This window comes from Oncorhynchus clarkii, chromosome 2 (genome assembly GCF_045791955.1).
Source record: "Oncorhynchus clarkii lewisi isolate Uvic-CL-2024 chromosome 2, UVic_Ocla_1.0, whole genome shotgun sequence".
NCBI classification, from domain to species: domain Eukaryota; kingdom Metazoa; phylum Chordata; class Actinopteri; order Salmoniformes; family Salmonidae; genus Oncorhynchus; species Oncorhynchus clarkii.
The window spans coordinates 51,061,492-51,080,031 of NC_092148.1; the positions used below are offsets into that span (position 1 = coordinate 51,061,492).

Genomic DNA, 18,540 nt, shown 5'->3' on the forward strand with positions numbered 1-18,540 from the left:
AGACAGGTCTTACGGTAAGCTGTGTTCTAGAGCCTCAGATCAATTCTAATATCTCCATAACTGACTTACGACAGGGGTTTTCCCAGTGGGGTCCGCGGACAGATTTGAAATGAATATGGCAAGTAACAGATGAAACCTGTTCTGGACAAGAGATCTGTGGAATAAGTTGAAGGTGCAATGCACTGTAATAATATCAATCCTTTATGTTTTTAACTTTAGAGATGCACAACATTGGCCTGTGAGGCTCACAGGGATATTGGTATACACAGTACGCCCACAATAAATGTTGTTTTGAGCATAAATGCACTGTAATTTCAGCTTTAAAAACTGTAAAAATGTTCTCTGCCCCATGGTAAAATGTGTAGAATTGCAAGAAATTACAGTGCCTTCAGAAAGTATTCATACTGAATTCAAAATAGATTCAATTGATTTTTTTCCCTCCTCCAACTACATACAAAACCCCATAATGACAAAGTGCAAATGTTTTTAGAAATGGAATTGAAAATGCAACAAAGATATCAAATTTACATAATTATTCACACCCACGAGTGAACTCCCCAGTCAAAAGTAAAAGTAGGAGTTGTATTCTGATATTATTAGGGTGGTGCCTGATGAATTTGATATCACAAAAGGGGTCCCGACGCAAAAAAAGTTTGGGAACCCCTGACTTAAGACATCGGACACCCCCATAGACAAGGGCCTGGTGAGTAGGAGCCATAGCATAGTAGAACAAGCCTAGTAAAGATTTTTTTTTTAAAGAGGGTAAAAGAACATTGTGGAAACAGAGAGAGCGCGGTAGAAAGGTAGTCGACTCAAATCCGGGCAAAGCAATGTTCTGTTAGTCCCTGCTCCAGGCAGCCAGGAGAATGCAGCGACAGCGAGACTAACAAAATATCCTGTGTATCAATTCCACCATAACGGAATTACGCCGAGACTAACGCTGAGTTGTATGGTGTTACATTTTGAAAGCAATGGGTTTGTTTGCCAGACATTTAAAAAAATATATATATTAAAAAAAAACACTTTTAAACGGAGTCTCAGCGTAACTCCGTTATCATGGAATTGCCCTTATCTGGCCCTATATCTTCAACTTTAACCAGGGATGGGGGGGGTCATTGCAATTTTAATTCCAGTCAATTTATAAAAGTAAACCCTATTCCAATTCAAAACGTTACTCATTTAAAAGCATTGAGGAAAATTGGAATTTCAGCATTCTTCCTGAATTTACAGGAATAAAAATGGAATTGCCCCCAACCCTGGCTTTAGCAAAGGAAACTCAATTACCTGGTCTAACACAGTGCCACTGCATAAAGAATGACTTTTATTTGATTTTATTGGGCCTATTTTTGGGAGTCAAGGAGGTCGATATTCAATATCATTAAATTTGAACATTTTGATTTCCCAGAGACAGCCATGTATACACTAACTGAATCTATTTTAAAATTAATTAATTAAGACTTTGTTTTTACCAAATTACATACTATACATGGTAATATTTCTGGGGGAATGGTAAATCTCTTAATAAACTGGGTAAAGGAGCAGGACACTAACCCGTAGCTAGCAAGCTACCGGTATCTTGTTTTGTAACGTGCTGTAGCATGAGTTGGTAGCTAACAAGATGCAGTCCAGCCAGAGGTTCCTCGTCGACTTGCAACAGTTTGACACAAGAGGCAAGTGTGTTCGCTCTACACAGGGGATATCTGCTGTGCTGATAGTCAAGGGAAGGCAAAAAAAAAACATCAGTCGTTCTCTACCACGGAGTATGTGTGTGTGTGTGTGTGTGCTTACAGACTAACCCTACCTGGTTGATCCTGCCAGTAGCATATGCTTGTTTCAAAGATTATGCCATGCAAGTCTAAGTACACACGGCCGGTACAGGGAAACTGCAAATGGCTCATTAAATCATTAACTCGTGCTGCAGGCTTTGGAGTCTGACAGACAGGCCGGACTTCAACGACCTGAGCGACCGGACTGGAGAGGAGCTCAGGTGGACACGGACTGATATGCAAACTGAGCCAGCGACTGCCTCTAGATGCAGTTGCAGATCGCTGTGTTGTCGTGGAGGCGTCGGTCACCCACGACAGAACATCCCATCCTACACCACGCTCCTCCTGTGTTATCAGACAGACATGCAGCTACTGCAAAACTGGACTGGCCCTGAGGCTGCAGGCAAAACTCGCTGCTCTGGGCAGTGCTGACCACTCCGTCTCCCATTCCATGTGCCAGAATGCTGCCGTTGGCGGAGACATTCTCACCTTTTACTGGTAATTCGAGGCTGCGAGTTCTACCAACAAAATAGAACCTATCACTCTGGTACCCTGCAAACCATGACCCATTGTGCATTCTACATGAGTCAAATGTAATGGAGTCCATTGTCCATGTTGTGAATGGCTGCTGTTCATACAAGGATATGTACATTGCTAGACATGACCGCCGTGTTGACCTGACAGCCAGCGAGGTGAGACTCGTGGTCTCACCAACAGCACACATGCATGAACATTATTGTGTAAGGGGAAGCTGGTTTGATGTTATGTTTCCTGTGTGCCGACTACGCCAGATATTGTTGTTGTGGGGGGGGGGGGGTGCTTATTTTGGAAGTGGCCTTCTCATTGGACGGCTACATGGAGCAGGCCTTTGCAGAGAAGCTGCTTAAAATACCAGCCCCTCGTGGCAAGCTGGGACAGCCTAGGGTGTAGGTGAATGCTGGTAGCGCTGATATTCGGCAGTCTCGGCCACAGATTGCGGGCCCTGATAAAAACTAGGACAAAGCAGTTGGCAAGGTACTGCTCTGATTCAGCCGTCGTGGGCAGCTGTACCCTTGAGTGCCATGCATACAGGGACCTGTGAAATATTAAAATATTTTTTTGTCAATTTGATTGGTGGATTCAAATAAAGTTTTTTTTTAAGTGTGTGTGTGTGTGTGTGAGATGGGTTGAGATGAGAAAATGATCGCTAACAAGCAGATGACAGCTGCTATGAAATGTACCAGCACATGTATTTACAGCGTGAGTCAAAGGTAGAAAGGAGTAGCACTACTCAGACACACACAAATAAAATAACACACATATTGGTATAGGCCATTGCCTACTCATGGTTTATAAAAACACACAATGCAGACATCCACACACACACACACTTGGCTGTGTGACTATGGCGTGACACACAGTAAATAGCCATGGGGGGGGGGGGGGGGGTTCTTACTGGTTCTTTTACAGTGGTCGAAGTGTTGCCTGCATTTCAGTAGTGGTTGACCCAGCCCAGAATTTGTTCTTAACCGACTTGCCTAGTTAAATAAAAATACAATAAATACTGCTCAGGCCAGGCAATACAGCCTTGGCTCATTACCGGTATAGGCTTAAGATGGCCTGTTTTAATAGTTGTCATGGCAGCCTTGTCCAATCCTTTGCATATATCATTTACGCTAGCTAGTCCATTTGTTGCCTTCGCTATTTAGCCAGGCCTAGCCTAGCGTACTAGCCAAGTGCTAATGTTACGACTTCCGTTTGTATATAGTCTGCTATGTTCATTGCCCTTATGTTCTTAGTGTAACCCGTTAGCCTACGCTAACGCCTTGAGGCGTTCGGCATGCTTCCCAGGTGAAAGTGTCCGGAAGAGTTTGTGCATATATTATGGTGCCATTTTGTGACATTTTTGTTCGTTTTGGACTTCGGTGAGGGTTCTGGCACACACACACACACGCACATTTTATTTGGGAGGCAAACTTTAGTCGGTAGCCAAAGTCTACGACCCTTCGTCTGTGATTAGTCGACAGTAGGGATTCTTCAATAAAGTATTTGTCGTCACTGAGAAAGAGACGACTCGTTTTAATGCAATTTTGTTATTGAGAAATACTGCACCAAACCACTTAGTTAGATGTAAAATTGTGCGACTAAGGTCTCCTTGGCAAAAATGTCAAAATTAATGACAGATTTCTTGAGTTCTAGTAGCTTAATTCTGGTATTTTGAGGAAGTGCATACTGGCTATGGTGTCTCAAAACAGACAAACAGTACTATCGCCACTTTTTTTTCTAGTTTTTCAAGCGAATGTCTTTTAAGGGAGTATGCAAGCACACTCGTTCGGTTCGCCTAGCCATTATGTATGCTTCCATTTCCTTGCTATTACATTAGCTGCTGCAATGTATAGGCTCAACTGCTATTCCCCTGTCATTAGCCTGCATGTGTTCATTGCTTAAACCATTGTTAGCTTAGCACTGTTACATATTCTTGTTTTCATCTTGTAGGTAACCACTTTTACTCATCCCCTCTTGCTAAATTGGTGTGTGTCTTAATTAAGTGTGTGCAATAAAGTGTGTTCGCTCATTCACACACCTTCGAACAGAGGGCGCCGGCCCCACTTTCGGAGACCACCACCAGTCGGCGGCACTCTTGTTCATCAAGTCTCCCATGTTCGTCTGAGCAGGCTGACATGTAGTCTGTGTCCTATCCACCAACCTCACTCAAATACAGCCATCGTTAATGTCATGCACTCTAAAGCCAACACCACTTTGCCTAGCAGTTGTAATCTCTCTCTCCATCGTGTATTACCCATCCATCATTGAAAAGCAGGAGGGATTAAACATCTGTAGCGCCCGCCTGTTTCCGCCCAGCAGGAAAAGACATGTCGGCGTTGCTGTGCAGCTCCCCTGTCATTTAACGTCCTATTGAACCCTCAGCAATGAGTTCACCTGGCTCCAAAAGGGGTACATTTGGTCATGTGACCAACACACACAAGGATGCAACACACCGAAACCACAATCGTCTGCCAACGTTGTGAAGGTCTTGACAACAAGCTGTTGCACACTAGTAGTAGAAAGGGAAGGGAATAGGGGATACCTAGTCAGTTGCACAAATTGGCGCCCGGGAGCAGTTGTTGTTAGGGGTTATACTGCCTTGCTCAAGGGCAGAACAACAGATGTTTACCTTGTCGGCTCCTACACGCCAGGCTACCTGCTGCACCCAGATTGACACACACCAGGGCTCCAGGACAGGTAAGAACAATTGTTGGACAAGTAGAATATCATTATAAATTGTCAGAAAGGAAATGTAAAAAATGAAAATATAATAACACAAAAATGTAAAATAGCAAGCAATACTAATAATAAATAAATAAATACTAATAATAATATTTGATCAGAATTGTGTCAAAGTGAGCAATCTCCACGCGTTAACGATGCTCCAAGGCCTGGGATATCTAAGACTATACCAGCTACAGTGCGCATATTTCTCCTGTTTGTAAAGTTGTACAAATTATTTAAAATCCAACCAGAAAACTTGCTTCTGTGCACTGAAATAAACTACCCACTGTCATTCTTGGTGAGTGTGGACATTTATAAGCGAAAGTGAATTTCTAAACATCAAAAGTTGAAATCAGGCTAGCGAATATCAAGTCTGTATCACCCAGAGGCATGACCTCTGCGTGATAGATTGTTTACTGTGTTGCTAGGCAACACAATGGCAGAGAGCGGGCCACTCTTAGAAATAGAATGAATAGAACGGGCTTGGAAGCTCTAACCCTGGCAATTTGACTGGTAAACTCATGGGTACACTCGTAATGGCTGACTGATGCAATCATTTCCATGGTATTTTGAAATGTTCCATCAACTGATGCTGGATTGCCATGGTACTGTACAGTGCTCACTCAAATGAGGCCAACTGATGTGGCTCATGCCATGGAATGTCTTTTTTGTAATGTCAGTCGAGTTGATTCAACAAATCACAGCACAGATTGAAGGGTACACTTCCTGCTTTTTACTTCCTGGCATGGGCACACTCAAAATGTCTGCCAGTCTACCAATTATTCCACCATTGACTTGAATGGAGACACCCTTTCTATTCATTCTATTTCTATGGGGCAACTGCTACAGTCAGCAGCACAGCAGGAGAGAGAAAATGAGTCTTCATTTTGCAATTTGAAAGGTTAAACTGTGCCCATGGTAATTTGCTTGACCCAAAAAACATTACCAAAAATTCTATGATTGTCACAGCCCTAGTGAAACATGAAAATGATGGCCTTACAAGATTATAAACAGGTCTTAGTTAGCTAGCTACTTTGCTTTGAAGTGTCTACCTTAAGCAATTTGATGATTAATTGAACGAGCTATACCCACCCTGCATCCCACTGCTGGCTTGTCTCTTAAGTTAAGCAGGGTTGGTCCTGGTCGGTCCTGGGCGACCAGATGCTGCTGTAAGTGGTGTTGGAGGGCCAGTAGGGTGCACTTTTTCCTCTGGTCTAAAAGAAAACAACATCCCAGGGCAGTGATTGGGGACATTGCCCTGTGTAGGGTGCAGTCTTCCGGCTGGGACGTTAAATGGGTGTCCTGACTCTCTGTGGTCACTAAAGATCCCATGGTACTTATCGTAAGAGTAGGGGTGTCAAACCCGGTGTCCTGGCTAAATTCCCAATCTGGCCCTCATACCATCATGGCCACCTAATCGTCAAAGCTTCCAATTGGCTCATTCATCCCTGTAACTATTCCCTGGGCTGTTTCCTTAAATAAAAAGGTGTTCTTAGTCAACTTACCTGGTCAAATAAAGGGTTAAATAAAATAAGTCAAGGGGTACGAACACTTTCTGAAGCCACTATGTTGACAGTATAAAGACTGTAGATGGTAATTGTCAAACACGACTGACGTTAAGCCTATATTTGTGTAATTAAAGTTTGGCTACATTTTCTGGCGCCTCAATCATTTCAGCATTTGTTTGGACAGGAGTCTGTACCCAGTATGTATAATCACCTACATTTTGACATTAATGTTTTTTTATGTACGTAAATTAAAAATGTATTTAAATATTATTGTTATTATTGTTGCTTCGCACGATGTACGGATGTCTCTACCTTCTTGCCCATTGTGCTGTTGTCAGTGCCCAATAATGTTTTTACCATGTTTTGTGCTGCTACCATGTTGTGCTGTTGCCATGTTGTGTTGCTGTCATGTGTTGCTGCCACGCTGTGCTGTCGTCATAGGTCTCTCTTTACGTAGTGTTGGGGCGTCTCCCTTGTCGTGATGTGTGTTTTGTCCTAGATTTGTAACCCTAGCTCCCGTCCCCGCAGGAGGCCTTTTGCCTTTTGGTAGGCCGTCATTGTAAATAAGAATTTGTTCTTAACTGACTTGCCTAGTTAATAAACGGGTAAATAAAATACAAGAGGACAAGCATTAATGTTGAGGCCTGCATCAGCAACTCATCTCTATCCATCCTTTCCCTTCCTCCACCAGTCATGGTCCTGTCAACCTTCTCTTCATCATGTGATCCCTCCCCCGTCATGCGTTCCCTATTCACCCTCTTCTTCCCTCCACCAGTCTCTCTGGGCACCTCCCTCCACCAGTCTCTCTGGGCACCTCCCTCCATCCCATCGTTCCCTGCATCATTAAGCTTTTCATCCCTGTATCATAACCCCAAGAGCAGCTCCCATAGCGCCCCCTCTCCTTCACTCCATCGCTCCTCCATCTGTTTGTGGGTCCTTCTCGCCTTCCTTCCTTCTCTCCCTTATCAGTTAGGGACATATTGCCCCATCGCCATCTATTCCTCTTTCCCTCCCTCTATCCATCAGTCCTGGTCCTATTGTCTTCTCTATGTCACCCCCCCATTCATTGTGGCTGCGTCATCCTTCACCCTGCATCGTCTGTATTCAGAGTGATTACACGCTTCGTTACCTCATTCAAGACTCCACTCTCAGGAGTGACGCACTCTGGACAAGGGCAAAGACGCTTTGCATGCATTCAGGTCTTATAGTACCCTCCAAGCCCATCATTAAGCTTGGGTCTGAACCACACATTGTGCAACTGGGTCCTGGACTTCCTGACGGGCCTCACCCAGTTGGTGAAGGTAGGAAAAAACACCTCCACTTCACTGATCCTCAACACAGGGGACCCACAAGGGTGCGTGCTCAGCCCCCTCCTGTACGCTCTGTTCACCCATGACTGCATGGCCACGCACACCTCCAACTCAATCATCGAGTTTGCAGATAACACAACAGTAGTAGGCCTGATTACCAACAATGACAAAACAGCCTACAGGGAGGAGGTGAGGGCCCTGGGAGGGTGGTGGCAGGAAAATAACCTCTTACTCAGCGTTAACAAAACAAAAGAGCTTATTGCGGACTTCATGAAACAGCAGAGAGAGCGAGCAAATTGCAGTGAGAGAGAAGCATAGGGGGTGAGAGAGATATACATATTTTTCCAATAAAAAAAAATACATGAGTCATCACCACCACATCAACAAGACGACGAATGTCAGATAAAAACCAAGTAGTCGAAGCCGGTGCCTGGTTCATATTTTGGCAGGGATTCCAACGGGGCGGTGACTGCCTTGTTGTTGTTATCTCTCAGCCAGAATGTCAAGCGGAGGCGAACCGCCCAAACAGCAGGCCTCCACCCTTTCCTCTGCCCTCACACTGACTGAGTGACTGGGCTAGGGCGGCACACCTTTCAGTGGGGACTCCTGCCTTGACACTGCCGGGGCAGACAAAGGAAGTGTTCTGACCCTGTGCTGTGTTCTAGATCCTGCCTGGGAAATGACATCAGTGGTGGCCCAGGACCACAAGACAGGCAGACAGTGAGACAAGCCGTGTGTCTGTAGGAAGACGGAGCACTGATCTCTTCATAACCGCACTCACAAATAACAGACGGATGGACAGACGAGCTCTTTCAAATGTACTTCAGAATGAAGCTGCGACAGATTAAAATAATACCAGAAAAAACAGGAGGGTTAACATTATAAAAAACACACAGCAAGTGACTGGCAGTTAGGCTAAGAGTTCAATGAGAGGTCGACAATCCACGCAAACTGATGCACTCCTTGAGTGAGCTCACAAAAACAGGCAAATGCGTTTGTCTGATAATCACGTGCATATATTCTGAGTTTATCACGCCATTGCAAAGTTGTCAATTACATTTTCATGACTCTCCTCTCTTTGCGGGCAAATATGAATCAGACTCTGCCCTTGCCTGATTCACCAGGGTTTGCATTGTAAATATTGTGTGACTTAGTCAGGAAACCAAATCTGTAGTCAAGAAACAAATAAGGCCAATGGATCGTTCCACCTCAAAAAGCACAAGAAAGAGGATTGAACACCAGCCATTTCAAATTTTTCTGAAATCATTTGTTGTTAGAAAAATAAGATTATCATTCCATGGAATCCTCACACCCTATGCCAATCCCACATCAACAACGAGTATATAGTATCAGTTCTCTATGTTTGACAAGTAGTATGGAACTGTGGCTTGGAGTACTGTTTCTTCATCCTATGTAATGTATTCTCAATGAACTTGGTGATGTTTTTTCCCCCTGTTCAGAGAAATTAGTATATGGCTAGGTTTCCAACCAATTGGAGACAGCTTTTCATGCATAAAACTATATGCACACTTTCCCCCTAGAAATGTGTTTCCATCAAATGTACTTGTTGCTGACAGCAACCCATGTTTCGGTTGTTTACCTGGCCACTGTTTCAAATGCTACCTTTTTAATGCGTGTCGCAAATCCAAAGCAAGTCCATGGTACATATATTAGCATTTTCACACTTCATGTGGCATTTCATTTAAATAATGTTTCCCCAATGCTTATCTTATATGTTTCCAATTCCAGAAACGATTTCAGAACAATCTGAGGTGGTATCATGGCTTGCTGAAATTACATGGAACGACCCCAATGGGAGAACACACTTGTCTTGCAATGTCTCACTTCATGATGGAAAGACCGGACTGGGCATGGAAGTATAACACATCCACAATCTCTCCCTCCCTACCCCTACAGATGATACATGAGCATTGGACCTGTCAAAAAACCAAGCCATAAACTGAGCTACAACTCTACAATTCATTATCAAACAAGCTACAAGATATGCAAGTCCCCTCTTCAGAACTAGAACTCTAAAAGGCGGAAGTGGCACCCAGAAAATAAAGTGACAGGTCAGCGTCGCCTTCGCAACGAGGTGTCAATTCCCACGATGACGTCGCCACACACCTGGCTTGCCTTTAGTTACAGCACAATTGACCGAAACAAACGGCACCGTCGTGATAAACCTCTCGAATGTAATTTGCTCAACCAAAATATGTTACATTGTAGCTACGACGTGTACTTTAGACTCGTACCTAAAACGGTAACAAAATCCGCACAAGTCACCGTGCCTGTGTTGCCGCCAGCTAACCCTCTAGGCTTCCGCTAACTTGTTATCTAACTAGCCAATTTACAGCGAAGACGAAGTCAACGTAGCAAGCAAAAAAAAAAACTAGCTGGCTAAATAGTTCGCTTGCTTCCCATGTTGAAATCTGACCGAGACGTTGGCCAAACAATGCACCTTGCGAGGGAAATGACGTTACACCGAACACCGCTAGTCCGGTAAATCTAGCTACCTGGAAACTAGATATCTAACTAGTTATAGCTAGCTAACGTGAGTGTAGCCTGCGTGACGGGCTTCTGTAGAAATACATTTTCACGACCTAAATCTTCCTGGCCACTTGCTGTGCAACGTCAGGCCCACACTGCACCGGATGCTCAAAATAGCGTCTCGCCGGTTAATGTTACCGCGTTGGGCAAAAAAATGAGAACATGCCATGATGATATCTACAGTAACGTTACTTCGGTAGCTAGACATCAAGGGGAAAGGGGAGTCATTACCACCATAATAGTATTATGTATCGTGTATTTTCTGATTAGTAAGAGCTAAACATCGTTTTTTGTAGCTGTCAAATATTACCGGCCACAAAAGAGATTAGTAACTGGTACTGTAACGTTATGTGCTGTCAACGGGAAAGAGGTGGCTGTACTCACCCCATTAACCAATCCATGATGTTTGTAACTAGGGTAAATCCGCCAAGGCTGCTGGAGGCAACCCCCTACTTTATCCAGGCACCCCTCGCTTCCCCGCCTGTCCCCGACTCTTCGTGGATCGGTTTCTACCTGTGCCTAATTCGGTGGTCAAATGTCAAACACGTACCGCTGGTGTCCTTGTTTTGAACCTGAGCCTAGATAACTACAAGAACATGAACAGCCTAGTCGGAGCCCCGGTGCTGCGCTGGGTGAGAGGAGCGCAGCATTGAGTGACTTTGAGCTCGGAGAAGAGCGGGCAAAAGTCTCGGTCCAATTTCCAGTCAGCGAGGTATCCTGCTGGGGCTTCGCTTTACGTCCCCTGGCGTGTCGAATGTCCTTCGCAGACTGCAGGACCGAATGAACCGAGTCTTGCGATGCCACTAGTCTTGCTAGCAACACTCTGTCATGAATCCTTGTACTGTATTAGCTCTGGAGCTCAAACCGCTAGCAATCTTCAGCTGCTGCGAACGAAATCCGGAAGTAAACACAGATCCAACCATAGAGATAGATAGAGGACTCTATTGCCCAAAAGCAGTTTTAGAATTTTTTTTTTTTTTTTAACTAGGCTAGTCAGTTAATAATAAATTATTATTTACAACGAATGAGCAGAGCAATTCAGGAACTTCACACTTTTGAAGTAATGTTAGTCAGCTGGGTGGGAATTCCAATGGGTTACGGAAGGATCACATAACTGCATCCACATCATCAGGAGGGATCAGCCAATGAATTATACTTCTGAGTAAACATTCCATAATGCCAAATGGCAGTAAATTGTCAACCTTGGCTTTATGCCTGTTCAATCAGCACACTCCGGGTGGCAGTTTGCACCTTTCGGTTTGTTTACCAACCATAGAAGTAGTAGAAGAAGAAAATTGACTTCTTCAAAATGTAGAGGGACTCAATGGTGCTGCCCATGCTCTCACAGATGCCATAGTGGGACAGATACAATGTTGTGTCCTCTAACTATCTCTATGGGTCCAACCGAGCCCCTTCCTCGTGCGTCTGCGTGGTGTTACGTCACACACGCAGAGATTTGGAAATCAATGGGCTATGTAGTTCTAAGGAGACCCATTTTCCTTCAACTTGCTTCCATCGACTTAGATAGAAGACGCATCTTTGTATCTGTCCCATTATGGAGGCTGTGAGACGACGAGCATCGCCATATGTTTAGAGACAGGAGAGGAAGCGAGACATCCCACTCACAAATGTTTCTGTTTCAATGGAAGTCTATGAACTAAGTAGACCAGACCCAGCTGCTATCGCATTGGTGTCTAATGGTAAACGGCCTGAGTGAACTATCTTAATTTATCCACCATCTTTGAAATGGTATGAGAGTACCCACGTCAAATCAACGGAATTCAGTGTGCGCCCAGTGGGTAGTTACCATTTCAAGTCCCATACTGTTTTTGAATGGGCTATAAGCTTATATAATCAAATTTATGGAAACACGGTCATATAGGATATATATACAATTATATTCATATTTGTGTATTGATTTGCTCATACCCAATGCATTTAATCAAAATACTTGACGAATTAGAAAAGTGTCAATGGAGCTACAACTCCTGCAACCTTGATGCATGCCGTAGCGTGCCTGCTTGAGCTGAGGACTTACAGGACGTTAAGAACCCGTTAGTTACAGGCCGTTTTATATTAGATTGAATGTTGCCAGCAAGTACTTGTTGAAAATGCAACAAAAAAAAAAGTTTATTTATAGACCGGCATGGTGTCAAAAATGAAACATACAGCTGGTGGGAGGCGTATAACGTGAATGCCTAGCAACCCAAAGTTTGCATGTTCGAATCTCATCACGGACAACTTTATAATTGTTGCTAATTAGCAAATTTGCAACTACTTACTAGCTACTTTGCAACGACTTAGATAACCATAACCTTAACCCTTAACACCTAGCTAACATTAGCATTAGCCACCTAGACAACAAGAAATTTGAATTCGTAACATATATGTTTTGCAAATTCATATGTTGTAAGAATTACAATTCGTAATGTATTACCTTTTAGTTATTTAGCAGACGCTCTTATTCAGAGCGACTTACAGGAGTAATTAGGGTTAAGTGCCTTGCTCAAGGGCACATCGATAGACTTTTCACCTAGTCAGCTCAGGGATTCAAAACAGCAACCTTTTGTTTACTGGCCTAACGCTTTTAACCTCTAGGCTACCTGCCGCCCTATTGTATTAATTGTAATTTGTAACATATCATATGAAATGGATGATGGACATCCACAAATGAATACATACCAAACGAAATGTCAGTGGTGGAAAAAGTACCCAATTGTCATACTTGAGTAAAAGTATAAATACCCTTAATAGAAAATGACTGAAGTAAAATACAATTTGAGTAAAAGTCTAAAAGTATTTGATTTTAAATATACTTAAGTATCAAAAGTAAATGTAATTACTAAAATAAAAGTATAAATCATTTAAAATTCCTTATATTAAGCAAAGCAGACGGCACAATTTTCTTGTTTTTAAAATGTACAGATAGCCAAGGGCACACTCCAACACTCAGCATTATTTACAAATGATGCATTTGTGTTTAGTGAGTCCACCGGACCAGAGGCAGTAGGTGTTCTTTTGATAAAGGCGTTAAATTGTCAAATTTCCTGTCCTGCTAAGCATTCAAAATGTAACAAGTGCTTTTGGTTTTCAGGGAAAATGTTACGAGTAAAAAATACAATATTTTCTTTAGGAATGTAGTGAAGTGAACATAAAAGCTGTCCAAAATATAAATAGTAAAGTAAAGTACAGATACACAGAAAAACGACTTAAGTAGTACTTTAAAGTATTTTTACTTAAGTACTTTACAACACTGCGAAACGTAACATATCATACTAATTGGAGTGTCCCGGATTTGAATTTACTATGTTACCTCTACCCCTGAGTCCAGGTTGTACATGACTGTGTTTTCATGAATTTGATTATACAAATTTGAAGTCCATTCTAAGCCTACAAAACAAGACAACAGGAAGTACCACTTTCATACAGTAAGGCCATCTACATTTTTAATAAGTAGTCAATTGTCTTCTTCTACTGTCACCTGGAGTGTATTGTTTGAGCAGGTATAAAGCCAGGATTGGTGATTTACAACCACCAAAAGTTATGGAAAGTTTGCTCACAAGTATAATTAATTGTCTGATCCCTCCTGATTATCTGGATGGAATCATGTGATCCTTCCTTAACCCATAGGAAGTCCCACCCAGTTGGCTACTTCAAAATTGTGAAAGTCCTCAATTGTGCCGCCCATGCTAATATCGGCTTTTGGGCACTAGAGTTGTCTATCTACATCTATGGCTGCCATCTCAGTTATGCAAAGATAAACTAATTATTCTTTATTAGTATGTCATCATGTGTACTGAATACAGGCATCACAATGAATGCAGTTAGTAAGGAAGTAATGCATTATGCATAGATATGTGGCAAAAGTACTTAAGTAAAAATACTTTAAAGTACTACTTAAGTCGTTTTTTGGGGTATCTGTACTTTACTTTACTGTTTATATTTTTGACAACTTTTACTTCCTAAAGAAAATAATGTACTTTTTAGTCCATACATTTTCCATGACACCCAACAGTACTAATTACATTTCGAATGCTTAGCAGGACACATCCCTGGTCATCGCTACTGCCTCTGATCTGGCGGACTCACTAAACACAAATGCTTAATTTGTAAATTATGTCTGAGTGTTGGAGTGTCCCCCTAGCTATCCGTAAAATAATAAAACAAGAAAATTGTGCCGTCTGGTTGGCTTAATATAAGGAATGTGAAATTATTTATACTTTTACCTTTGATACTTATGTAGATTTTAGCAAGTACATGTACTTTTGATACTTAAGTATATTTCAAACCAAATACTTTTAGACTTTTTCTCAAGTAGTATTTTACTGGGTGACTTTCACTTGAGTCAATTTCTGTTAAGGTATCTTTACTTTTACCCAAGAATGACAATTGGGTACTTTTTCCACCACTGGTGATACATGTAGATGATACATACACAGCATTGCACTGATGAATACTTGTACTATTGTTGCTTAATGAGGTACCGATTAGGCTTGAATCTCTGTTGTGCGCCATACTGTAAGCCTGTGTTAGCCTTTTGAGCTAAAGCCTATAGGCAAGTACTCAGGTCTGCCTTGGACACAGTGCTCTTATGCTCTCTTCTTATATTTGCCACCGTTCTCTTCCCAGCCATGCTCTCTCCATCAGAGGATGAACCATTAATCTGAATCCCCGACAGCCTGGTAGGAGAGGATCAATCTGTACTCTGCTCTGCTGAGATGACTGGTTCTCTCTCTCTCATTAAATTCAAAGGACTTTATTGGCATGGTAAACATATGTTTACATTGCCAAAGCAAGTGAAATGGATAGTAAATATGTCATATTATGTCTATATACTGTGTTGTAACTCTCTCTCTCTCTCTCTCCGTACGCTACACAGTCCCCAGTTTGTCCCTCTGCTATGGCTCTCCTGATGTACTGTACTTATCTTTTCCACCGTCAGTCCCTCTCTTCATCTAATTTTTCCTCTCTCTGTCTCCCTCTCGCTGATGTTCTAAAAACCATCACCCCTTATGGTGGCTGTCTCATTGGTATCTGCCCACGCCCCCCCCCCCCCCCCCCCCCCCCCCCCCCCCCCCCCCGGATCCTGAGGATTCTATAAATAACGGTTGAACACAGCCAAGTGAGGGAACATTGAGAATAGAAGCCCTGTTAACAGTAGGCAGAGTCAGGGGATTGGCTGAATGACGAGTCACTGCACTGGTGTGCTCCAATCAGCTCTGTGAGAGGCGGAGTCAGTGCAGTGATTGACAGGGTAGCTGATGGTATAGTCTTAGAGCCGGTGCAGTACCACAGCTGACCACTAGAGGGAGCTGTGGGATGTTGGTTAGTGGCGTGAATGAGACAGTTACTACTGCAGGGATATGTGTAGCTCAATAGAGGTCACCCTTTCCAACAGGTGTGTGCATGTTCCTTAAGTAAGTAGTAGGGGAGCACTTCTGTCTCCTTCACATGCTTTCAAGCATGGCTGATAAGTTAACCCTTTTGTCAAAGTTTGTCATTATTGTGGAAAAATTGTTATCAATCAATAATGACAAACTATCTGTCATATCTTTAATCTGAGCCTAGAGGAAAGTCTTTGTCCTCAGGCCTGGAGGGAAGCCAAAGTCATTCCGCTACCCAAGAGAGGTAAAGCAGCCTTTACATACCGATTCAATGATGGGGAGGGGTCTGTCCATAATGGCCACACTCCACAAAGCAAATCCTGCAGGCTCTAGTTTTATCTTATCTTGATTGTTGTCCAGTCGTGTGGTTAAGTGCTGCAAAGAAAGACCTAGTTAAGCTGCAGCTGGCCCAGAACAGAGCAACACATCAACATGCTCTTCATAGTTATCAAAGGGCTAATATAAATACTATGCATGTCAGTCTCTCTTGGCTAAGCGTTGAGGAAAGACTGACTTCGTCATGTCTTGTTTTTAAAAGAAACATGCTAACCATGTGACAAATAAATATTTGATTTACATGTACAAATTACCTTGACAAACCTGTACCCCCCCCCCCCCCCCCCCCCCCTCTTCACTGCTGTGGAGATCCAGCCGACCTCAACGCCTGTCTCGGGGGCCTCTCCTGTCGCCAATGGGGCGGCCTCGCCATCTGCAGTCCGGAAGCCCTCGCCGAGCTCTACTGCTGTGGACCTGCGGTCTCTAGTCCTGAGAGTTTCGTTGAGACCTGCTGCCGAACCTCTCCGCCATCTGCCGCACTGAAACCTTTGTCGAGCTATGCTGTTGCTGCCCTACCTCCTGATCTGGGGCCCTAAGTATCCAGTCCCAGGGTCCACTTCGAGCTCTGCTGCTGCAGCCCTGCTCACCTAGTCGTGAGACTCTCGTCAAGCTTAGTCGATGCGGCCCTGCGGTCTCCAGTTGCGGTGTCCTCAGCTGACACCATGCCAGGGGTCAAGATGACTCCTGCTCCTCCCCTGGGGGTCCTATAAGTCCTCACCATTGAGGTCCTCCTGTTCCTGGGCAAAGGGGGCAGCAGTGACCGGATCCACCACAGCATCTTGTTGGCTCCCCTCTTCAAGAACTGCCTCACAGGCTGCGCTGGCCCCCACAGTGTCACTCGCTCTGGTCTGGTGACCTCAAGCAGCTTTGTGAAAAGTGGCGCTGGTTTGTTTTCATTTCTGTATTGAACACAGATTGCCCCGTCTACAATTTGATCGATTATTAACGTTTAAAAATGACTAAAGTTGTATTACAAAAGTAGTTTGAAATATTTTGGAAAAGTTTATAGGCAACTTTTGAAATATTTTGTAGTGACGTTGCGTTTTTGGAAGCAGTTTTTTTCTGGATCAAACGCGCTTTATAAATGGACCTTTTGGATATATATGGACGGAATTAATAGAACAAAAGGACCAATTGTGATGTTTATGGGACATATTGGAGTGCCAACAAAAGAAGCTTGTCAAAGGTAATGCATGTTTTATATTTTATTTCAGCGTTTTGTGTAGCGCCTGCAGGGTTGAAATATGCTAACCCCTTTGTTTACTGCTGGTGCAGATGGTGCAGGCTATCAGATAATAGCTTCTTATGCTCTCGCCGAAAAGCATTTTTCAAATCTGACATGTTGGCTGGATTCACAACGAGTGTAGCTTTAGTTGAGTATCTTACATGTGTGATTTAATGAAAGTTAGAGTTTTATAGTATTTTATTTGAATCTGGCGATCTGCATTTTCCCTGGTAATTGGCCAGTTGAGACATTTGCGTCCCGCCTATCCCGACAACAAAATCAAGTTATTGGAGTGGCCATCACAAAGCCCTGACCTCAATCCCATAGAAAATGTGTGGGCATATCTGAAACAGCGTGTGCGAGGAAGGAGGCCTACAAACCTGACTCAGTTACACCAGCTCTGTCAGGAGGAATGAGCCAATATTCACCCAACTTATTGTGGGAAGCTTGTGGAAGGCTACCTGAAACATTTGACCCAAGTTAAACAATTTAAAGGCAATGCTACCAAATACTAATTGAGTGTATGTAAACTTCTGACCCACTGGGAATGTGATGAAAGAAATAAAAGCTGAAATAAATCATTCTCTCTACTATTATTCTGACATTTCACATTCTTAAAATAAAGTGGTGATCCTAACTGACCTAATACAGGGAATTTTTACTAGGATTAAATGTCCAGAATTGTGAAAAACTGAGTTTAAATGTATTTGGCTAAGGTGTATGTAAATTTCTGACTTCAACTGTATGTAGTTTGAGAGAGCAGAGTGGGAGAGACTTAGCTTTTCTTGAGCTATTTTTATAGCCTACCTTTTAGGAGTGGGATGATTTTCACACAGATAAATATGGGTGATCAATATTTAGGCCTATTTCTAGGCAATGTAGTTAAGTATAGCCTAATCATATTCCTATTTGGGAAGAACATTTCATTGGAAAGATAACGGCCCCCGCCCATGTATACACAGGCTATAGCCTACTCTATTTAATTGAGACCACGCACACCTGGTCTCGCATGTATGGCTAATGAACTGGAAGCAGCAAGAATGCTGACAGCAACACTTGCTACGTTTTGCAGAGTCCTATAGGATATAGCCTACCTTTTTAGGAGGACAATTTACAGGCAGAGAGAAATACATGGGTAATCCATAATTATTGAAAATTAAAAGGCGCAACTTTCGCTCACCATAGTAGCCCAACCTATGTGCACGTTGTGCC

At 43.0% G+C, this 18,540-nt stretch overlaps 1 protein-coding gene across 2 annotated transcripts in view; it reads right to left on the minus strand.

The window, feature by feature from the left end:
* The window catches only part of LOC139369426 (MOB kinase activator 2-like), an 88,030-nt gene extending 76,738 nt beyond the window's left edge, over window positions 1-11,292 (minus strand). The window contains exon 1 of one of the 2 annotated variants that reach the window (XM_071108717.1): window positions 10,768-11,292. In XM_071108717.1, coding sequence (XP_070964818.1) covers window positions 10,768-10,784 — 17 coding nt within the window. In that variant the 5' untranslated portion in view covers window positions 10,785-11,292. The remainder of the gene's footprint in view (window positions 1-10,767) is intronic. The other variant, XM_071108698.1, reaches the window with a different exon arrangement.
* Window positions 11,293-18,540: the final 7,248 nt, after the last annotated feature.